Below are 10,000 nucleotides of genomic sequence, written 5' to 3' on the forward strand. Positions count from 1 at the left end.
TTCCTCCGGGTTATGTGCTCAGATAGTCCTCATGAGGAGGCCGGGAGCGTTCGCCTTTTTATTCTTTCTCTGCTGCTTGCTAGCTTACATACCTATAGAGATCATGTGGCCCACATTCCGGACGCCCGTTGAGAAATACAACGCCGAGAAGCGCCTGCAGAACTTCGACTTCTACGAAGAGCTGCCCAGTGACGTCACGGAGTACAAGCGAAGGCCCTACTTCGAAAACTTCCTCAGGAAACTGAAGCGAATGGTCGAACGTTTAGCTTTCTCTTCGACGTCCGCCTACGATGACAAGGACGTCAAGATCATCCTCTTTTGGACGTCTTGGTTCCAGAAGCCTTGGTGGGTTCGCTACGGAGGGGGCCTGGATCTAGTAGGGGCGAGATGCCCCGAAACTAGATGCTTTTTTACCCACGACAAGAGCAAGCTTAAGGATGCTGCAGCGGTTCTCTTCCAGGTAAAGCTGTAACTTTATCTTACTTTTCTTTTTTACTATTGTATGTTGATTAATCTTTACATTGTGTAATCTTTCACCATTAAGCTCAGAATATTGTTCCTTTTATACAATTTAATTTCCTTTGATTCTCTAGTGTCTAGTGTGAATTGATCGTATTATTCCTTTCATTAAACTCCTGAGAAATAAAAGACTTCATATACCAATCAGCTCTCTACTGCTTAGTAACTTTCAAAACTGAAAATCTATGATAATAGTTCATAATCGCTATCTGTTTAGAAAAGTGTATGAATGCTTGAGTTAAAATTCACTTTACAGGTTCGTAACCGAGAACAGACTTAATCTTGAAAATTGTTAATTTGATAAACAGATATCAGGCAATAGGCATTCGTGAAAATACAGTGTCCATAAAGTCCCAGTACCATAACAAGTATTTATTGCTCAGAATGGTACAGGGACTTTATGGACACATTGTACATGGAATTTATAGTGGTAAAATTTGTCCGTTTCAAAATAATTTTGAAATTCAGTTTTTAGCAATATTACAGAAAGTATCAAAACGTTTCTTTACCTGAGTCACTAGAAAAGAAAAAAAAGGTAAAACTAAAAGATATTTTCAGCAAAATGGCAATAAAAATCATGAAACGACAGTTCCTGAGGAAAATGTTTGATATATTCATTGCTAAACAAAAACAAAATAAAAAAAAACCTTCCTTGTAAAGAGAGACTTCAAAAGTAATTTTCCATCTGTTTAAAAACCTGATGTGCATCTAAAATAAAATGCAGTCTAAGGCATTTTTATTAGGTGCGTCTAAAAATGTCGTGCAATGATCATGTTCTTGGCATATGAGACTAAAAACATTGGCAGGTTTAAAAGACATCATAAAATGCATCTTTTAAACAGAAATTTACACGTTCAAGACATTCATATGCGTCTAAAAACGTCTTGCAGTTTAAGACATTCATATGCGTCTATCTCGTTTAGCAGTTAAAGACATTCATATGCTTCTAGAACGTTTTGCAGTTTAAGACATTCATATGTGTCTAAAACGTCTTGCAGTTTAAGACATTCATATGTCTAAAAACGTCTTGCAGTTTAGGACATTCATATGCATCTAAAACGCCTTGCATTTTAAGGCATTCACATATGTCTAAAATGCCTTACAGTTCAAGACATTCATATGCGTCTAAAAACGTCTCGCAATTTAAGACATTCATATGCGTCTAAAAACGTCTCGCAATTTAAGACATTCATATGCATCTATAACGTTTAGCAGTTTAAGACAATGCTTCTAGAACGTCTTGCAGTTAAGACATTCATATACGTCTAAAACGTCTTGCAGTGTAAAACTTTCTTATACGTCTAAAACGTCTTGCAGTTTAAGACATTCATATGCGTCTAAAACATCTTGCAGTTGAAGACATTCATATGCGTCTAAGACATCTTGCAGTTTAAGACATTCATATGCGTCTAAAACGTCTTACAGTTTAAGACACTCATATGCGTCTAAAACGTCTTGCAGTGTAAAACATTCATATACGTCTAAAATGCCTTGCAGTTCAAGACATTCATATGCGTCTAAAAACGTCTTACAGTTTAAGGCATTCTTATGAGTCTAAAACGTCTTACAGTTGAAACCATTCATATGCGTCTAAAACAGTCTTGCAGTTGAAGACATTCATATGCGTCTAAAACGTCTTGCAGTTTAATACACTGATGTGCGTCTAAAACGTCTTGCAGTTTAAGACACTGATTGGCGTCTAAAACGTCTTGCAGTTGAAGACATCCATATGCTCCTAAAACGTCATACTGTTTAAGACATTCATATGCGTCTAAAACGTCTTGCAGTTTAAGACATTCATATGTTTCTAAAACGTCATACTGTTTAAGACATTCATATGCGTCTAAAACGTCCTGCAGTCTAAGACATTCACATGCTTCTAAAACGTCATACTGTTCAAGACATTCAGATGCGTCTAAATCGTCTTATAGTTCGAAATAATAACTTACGCCCAAAGTGTCTCATGAATGATTCTCTTAGAGTGATCGACGGTAGAAGCTGGATTCACTTCCAGCCAGAATGGTTATTTATATCCAAAGTTGAACGTCTGTTCTATCACGTGTGATGACTTCGACCGGTGATATCTATCCTAATGATCAAAGTTTTACCGATCGTAAATCTTCTATGAGCATTCTTGTTCACTGGCAGCGGATAATATATATATTATGAGTCTGATACTTAGGTCGTCAAATCTATTAATAATGCGGTATTATGATAATATCATTATCATTTGTTCTCAAATTTTTAATAGTATAATAGGTGGTTATGATCTTTCAAATAAAATAACTATATTGGCTAATCTTTTAATATTGTATTCTAGTGTACCGATTTCATTACTAATTTAATTCGAATCTTAAATGCAGGGTGACTAATCTGATTAACATTAGTGATGCCTTGCTTATTATAATATATATATATATATATATATATATAATATATATATTATATATATATATATATATTATATATATATATATATAATAATATAGATTTCTAATAAGAGCCCATAAACACAAAAATGTAGAAGAAAAGTACTAATTTCAGAGCCTGTGTCTCTCTCTTCAGGTATAATGAATTAGAAAATTTACAGAAAAGGTGGTATTTAATGCCAAGAGTCCCACAAGTAAGTTTTTCCAATAGTCACCACCTCTCTGATAATCTTCTAACTTCTTAAGCGTTCGGTTGAATGAACCACATGCGCGACGATTGTCTGATGTCAATTTCCCATTTGAGATGTCATTACCTTCTTCTCTTTTATTAAGGCCGATTCCAGTCAATTGACTCTTGTACCGGCAGTTGCGCAATAATTACACGTCACATATCCAGTTTATTTGCTATGGTTGTTCATTTATAAATTTGAAAATACCGATTCTGTTGTCCATACCACTGACCGTTTGGTGTTGGTATTAATCTCTGGGAAGTGATTTACCTGTAAATCCGATTAAGAGTTGGTCACTAGTCCTGCATGGGATCTCATATAACCCCCAAGTCTTGGCGATGTCTTTTGGTTGGACGTTAATTAGTGGATTTGGCTAAGGTATTTGGGTAGTAAAAATGCAAAAGGTGATTTCCCAAGGGTGTGAGTTACTCTCTAATCGTCTCCAGGTGGGAATTTTTATTTTATTTGTTGGGGTGTCCTGGTCTTGTCTTTAGGGTCGGTTAGAAAATTTACGTTTTGCTTTTTTGAATGCTTTGTCTCAATTATATGGTCAGGATACTTTAAGATGAAGTAGCTTGGCATTTAGTTCAAATTCTTTTTTCCAGAAAATCTGGGAACAAATTCGTAAGGCTCTTAGAGATAGGTTGCTGGCTATGCCTACTCGATAGTATTTCATGATAGCTAAAGTACTTGAATAAATGAAAGTGTAGAACTAACTTTTAGCTATCAATGACAATACTATCAGATAGGTCAGCCAGAACCTATTCCAAGAGCCTTACGAATTGTCCCCAGATTTCCTTGAAAAAAGAATTTGAACTAATTCGCAAGCAACTTTCATCTTTAAAGTATACGACTAATAATGAGAAGCAATTCAAAAGCAAACGTAATTTTCGCTACTCGACCCCCTAAAGGACAAGACCAGAGAACACACCCAACAATAACTAAAAAATTCCCCACCTGGAGACGATTAAGAGAGTAACTCACACCCTTGGGGAAAATCCAACCTTTTGCATTTACCTACCCAAATACCTTAGCCAAATCCCTGATTAAACGTCCAACAAAAGACATCGCCCAAAGACTCTGGGGTATATGAGATCCCATGCCAGGACTGTGACCAATCTACATCGGATTTACAGGTAAATCACTTCCCCAGAGATTAATACAACACAAACGGTCAGTTAGGTATGGACAACAGAACTCGGCTATTTTCAATCATATAAATGAACATAACCATAGAATAAACTGGAATAATGTCACGTGTAATTTATAGCAGCAACTGCCGGGTACAAGAGTCAAATGATGGAATCGCCTTAATAAAAGAGAAACAGGTAATGAACATCTCAAAAGGGAATTGGACATCAGACATCGTCGACGCAGTGTTCATTTTCAACCAACGCTTAAGAAGATTGGAAAGGAAGATTATCAGCGGGGTGACCTAAATTGGCTTACTTGTGGACGAATCTCTTGGTATAAATACCACCTTTTTCTGTAAACTTTTCTCATTCATTATACCTGAAAGAAGAGAGACAGCAGTCTCTGAAATATAGTACTTTTCTCTCTACATTTTGGTGGTTTTTATGGGCTCCTTTTATTAGATGGAATTCTGTTGTTACAGGAACACTTTACCAGTCATAATTATATATAATATATATATATATATATATATATATATTATATATATATATATATATATATATATATATATATATTACCACTCACTTATGTTCCGATCAGCTTAGTTGCCTGTATTAAGATTCGCTTAAATTTTACTGATAGAATCATATATAATATATGCATACATATATATATATATATATATATTATATATATATATATATATATATATATATATATATATATATATATATATATGATATAGATAGATAGATAGATAGATAGATAGATTAGATATAGAATATATAAACATATATACATATAATACAAGATCATATTACTGCCTCTACATTGTTCGCAGGGGGATAATCCGGGAACTTGTCCTCCTTCCCCTCTAATCCAAGCGTCCCACTAAAACCGGGCCGTTGCCAATAGTTTCTCAGAGCACTCCAATATATTACACAAGAGCCTCACGAAAACTTCCCAGACTTATGGGCCAAGTATTCGGCCTAGTACAAGACGCCTCACTCAGAATTCAGCTCAACCGAGTGTTTCATTTCTTCGACGTTATTGTCATTCCCAAAACTTAGGCCACAGAGCGCTGAATTTCGTGACGAGGGCCAAAATGGCATTCCTATGATTGGTAGGGTGGGGGTAGGGTAGGGCTGAGTTAGGGATGTCTGGGGAATCGGGAGAAAATACTTAGAAATGGGGTCACCCGGGTCGAACCGCCCAAGTTCGACTGAAGGTGTTGACGATGAATGTTTGGGGTCCAAAACTCGAAAGGAAGTTTGTCTCTCTGGATTGCCACAGTTTGGAGGATACCCTTTGATTGTCTTCCTTTTCGTGTTCTTAAGCTTTGCTTGTTTTGAACTTGTACTGTATCTTCTTAAGGACTTCATAAAAAAAATTCATCCTCTGGTAATTTATTGACCGCGCATTGTATTTTCTTATTACCTCTATTTTCGAATGTTAACGTCTCCTATAGTGGCATCTGCTGAGTGTGCGTTCTCGTTTTATAGAAGACTGATAAATAACCTTCTATTACTTTCATGAAAGGGAATAACCGCTAAAAAAAATACAATATAAAACTAGCTCTGTCTCAGTGGGGATAAATGTAAAAAATTTGCATTATCTTTGGACTTCTCTTAAGAAACAAATACTCTTTGTACAAAGCGAATGAAAGAATTTCCATAAGGGAAGGAATGTAACTCTAATTCATTATTTGTTCCAAAGGCCCCTGATTTCTAGGTATTAGAACGCTTATCATAACTTTAGAACATTTCCTCTGATCTTTTTATCAATGCTGATGAGTTAAATACTCTTTGTGTCTAGACGAGCCTTACCCTCTCAACCAACGTTATTCCACATTGACCATTTGTATCGTTTACAAATAATATATATCACGAACCACAGGCTACTTCATTAATACTCACATTTTACAACGGTTTGCTCTTTTTACTAAATTCGGTTACACTGGGTCGCACTGTCAGTTGTTTAATTAGCCTGACACACACACACACACACACACACACACACACACACACACACATATATATATATATATATATATATATATATATATATATATATATATATGTATATATATATATATATATATAAATTTATGACTCAGTTCGGGATCGAACACCGATTTCTCAAATGAAAGTCCAGGATTTCAGCTTCCCTCATGAACTGTATGGGTCAATTGGTAGCGCCCTGTCCTTTTATTCGAATGCTGGGGCTCGATCCCATGGGGAGCTAGAAGTATATTTCTGTGGAACACTTGCTCGTGTGTCCATTAGTTCTATCATATTCACTCTGTGGGGGTAATATAAATACAAATGAAATGCAACCAACTGACTGGGTAGTTGCAAAACATTCGCTGGTACGTTATGTGGTAGCCTACCCAGAAAAAAACTTAGGTTCCTACTTTTATGTATAGTTAAACTTTGTAAATCCTTCTCTCTACTTCCTCACAGAGCCAGCGTGTATTCCATGAAAAACTTCCACGAAAGAGAAGTCCCCACCAGAGATGGGTTTGGGTTCATGTGGAGCCTCCAACAACATCGCACAAGGCCCTGGCGACCCTTTCACCTTTTGGGGTAAATGGATTATATAGTATTGTTACTTATTAGTATGGACGAGACCTTCTCTAGGGGCAGCTTTATTGAATATAATTAACTGATTCTGCTGCATTGAAATTTTGATAGTGTCTTTTACATGCATGTATCTTATAATAACCTTTTCATCAACGTGGAGCTGACATAGTATCAGGTTTCCTAAGTCATTAATATGTTTCGTTTAACATTTTAGGAGAATTGTCTCAGCTACAATTTTATCATCTCCGTCTTTGAGATTCATCCTACTCTGTCAGAAAGTAAGCTTCCCTGACTTACAGGGAGAGTTAGCTTTAAATTCTTTCATTGTATGACTTGTTATCTGAGGTGTGTTTTATTCAGTTTTTAGTATATGCAAACTTGGTAGTTGATAGAATCACTTGCTATTAAAAAAAAGTTGATGAAAAAGTTATCTTAAACTGGAATGTAAAATTCTAAAGGAATTACCAATTAGCAGGACGCTCATGATAATATGATATTCTTGCTGACGACTTGTGTCCACATATGCAAGTTACGGAATATTCTGAACTTGTCAAAATGTTCAGATTTAATTAAAACCAATTAGTGAAATAAATGAAACTATATAACCTAAAATAATTGCTCTTAATTTCAATTGTTGGATTTTGCATAATTGATGTATCTGTATAAATGATATCTATAATCATGACGAATGTGCTAATTATTTAGACTTTATCCCCTTAAAGATGAAGGCCATATTGTTGTAATATTTATATAGTATAGCCCATATATTTGTGCATTGCTGTAAACACTTTCGTTGATAAATGATTAAATTAGAATTATCCTGCATGGCTATTCAATTAAGGAAAAACATTTATGTTAGTCTGCCTTGCCGGAGGTCTTGCTAACAGTAATTAAGGTTGTATGTAAATTTGCCAGGGTCTTTCAGTACATTATATTTCCTCAAGGGCGAGTTTATACAGTTTTTAAGACATTTAAAGGCCTTTAAGGCAATTAATCTATAGTTTTATATTTTGGCACAAGTGCCTGAAAACATATCCTACCAGTCAAAATTATTTTGTTTATTTATTAGATTTCTTTTTATTCATTTTATAGCATTTTCTTCCCCTAAGTCTATAATAACTAATGATAATAGGCTATAAATATTTTATTCATAATTTGGCTCGCCATTAGAGACTGATTAGCATAAAAGATCAGTCAGATCAATTCTTTATAAATCTGATTTTCTTATTCATCATTACCTTTAAGAAAATTGTTTTACATAAAACGTTTTCATTAATTTTGAAAACGGTATCCCGGATTATGTATGTGTGCGAAATCGCTTTATGACAGCTGAAAATCTCTGTAATTATCTCGCGTATGCTCGCCTTTGATAAAGATAATTGGTTTAATACAACATGTAAACCAATAACAATGAAATTGCAACAGAGCGTCTGCAATTCGCATATGAAATTAAATTTAGCCGTTATTAAGCTTTAATGTTTGCGAAACATTTTCTCTTCGAAACTGGGATTTTTCAAAGAAGTAATTTGCTTTTGGTATAAAGTTCCTGAATGAGCCAATAAATGACCAAAAATTTCTGGAGCATGTGTACACCTATGAGTGCGATAATATTATTCGAAAATCTCTCAGTTCTGTAAAAAGAAAAACGTTATTTCACTTGAATCAGTGATTTCATTGAATGCCGATGATTTATTTTACATTATATTTACACATTTTGTTTTCTCTTCAGTTTTGATTGATACCAATGTGCTCAAAGAAAATTGAAATCGTATATTAGCAGTCAGTCTTTGTTTTTCATCTTTTTCCATAAATTGATGTTTTTTTTTAGGATTCATTGTATAACAGTAACACAGTTATCTTTTATAACTGGCGAGTATACAGAGGCCTAAGAGTCTTATAGATTAAGTATTGTTTATTGTTATTCCTTTTTTTTCTTATTGCATTCCTCTTATTCGACTGGGTGGTTTTTATAGTGTGAGGTTTCCTTAGGAGTTCATCACTTTTCTCATAATGTGCGCTGTTTCTAGTACCACACTCTTTTATATGAGTCCTGGAGCTCCTTTGGCATCTAGTTTTTCCAGGTTCCTTTTCAGGGATCTTAGGTTCGTGCCTACTGTCCCTATGATTATGGGTATAATTTTCACTGGCATATCCCATATCCTTCTTATTCCTATTTTCAGGTCTTGATACTTATCAATTTTTCCTCTTTCTTTCTCATCTACTCTGGTTTCCCATGGTATTTGGACATCCAATAAGTGATACTGTTTCTTGATTTTGTCAGTCACCGTCATTTCTGGTCTATTGGCACTTATCACCCTGTCTGTTCTGATATCATAGTCCCAGAGGATCCTTCTCCGATTGTTTTCTATTACTTCCTCAAGTTGGTGTTCGTACCACTTATTACTGGAAGCCAGTTGGTCTTTCCTGTACAGGATCCAGTGAAGGACTTTTCCTACTGAATCATGTCTCTTTTTGTACTGGTTCTGTGCAAGTGCTGGACATTCGCTTGCTATGTGATTTATGGTCTCGTTTTTCATATTGCACTTCCTACATATGGGAGAGATGTTATTTCCATCTACTATTCTTTGGGCATATCTAGTTCTTAGGGCCTGATCTTGTGCTACTGTTAGCATTCCCTCGCTTTCCTTCTTTAGTTCCCCCCTCCGTAGCCATTGCCATGTTTCATCGTTGGCCAGTTCTTTAGTCTGTCACATGTACTGTTCGTGCAATGGTTTGTTGTGCCATTCCTCTGTTCTGTTTTTCATTCTCCTGTCTGTACATTTCTGGTGCTTCGTTTACTATCATCAGCCCTTCCCCATTCCCATGCACTCCTTAGTCACTTGTCTTCACTGGTTTTCAGATATTGCCCCAGTGCTCTGCTCTCGATGTTGACGCAGTCCTCTATGCTTACTAGCCCTCCCCCTCCTTCTTTCGTGTTACGTACAGTTTGCCTGTATTCGCTCTTGGTGCAGTGCTTTGTGCATTGTCATGTGTTTCCTATGCTATGGAGTTCCGCCTTCGTCCACTCCGCTACTCTTGTGCTATATCTGATTACTGGTTCTGCCCATGGTGTTATGGCTTTCGTCATGTTTTCAGTGTTTAGTTT

The 10,000-nt window shown here is 35.7% G+C and overlaps 1 protein-coding gene across 1 annotated transcript in view; it reads left to right on the plus strand.

Annotated features, from left to right (window-relative positions):
* The window catches only part of LOC135225670 (alpha-(1,3)-fucosyltransferase C-like), a 19,016-nt gene that overhangs the window by 4,441 nt on the left and 4,575 nt on the right, over nucleotides 1-10,000 (plus strand). Inside the window, exons 2-3 of the mRNA XM_064265016.1 lie at nucleotides 1-460; nucleotides 6,775-6,897. The exon at nucleotides 1-460 is cut by the window's left edge and continues 156 nt beyond it. Coding sequence (XP_064121086.1) covers nucleotides 1-460; nucleotides 6,775-6,897 — 583 coding nt within the window. The remainder of the gene's footprint in view (nucleotides 461-6,774; nucleotides 6,898-10,000) is intronic.

Source organism: Macrobrachium nipponense, chromosome 13, assembly GCF_015104395.2.
Source record: "Macrobrachium nipponense isolate FS-2020 chromosome 13, ASM1510439v2, whole genome shotgun sequence".
In the NCBI taxonomy this organism is placed as follows: domain Eukaryota; kingdom Metazoa; phylum Arthropoda; class Malacostraca; order Decapoda; family Palaemonidae; genus Macrobrachium; species Macrobrachium nipponense.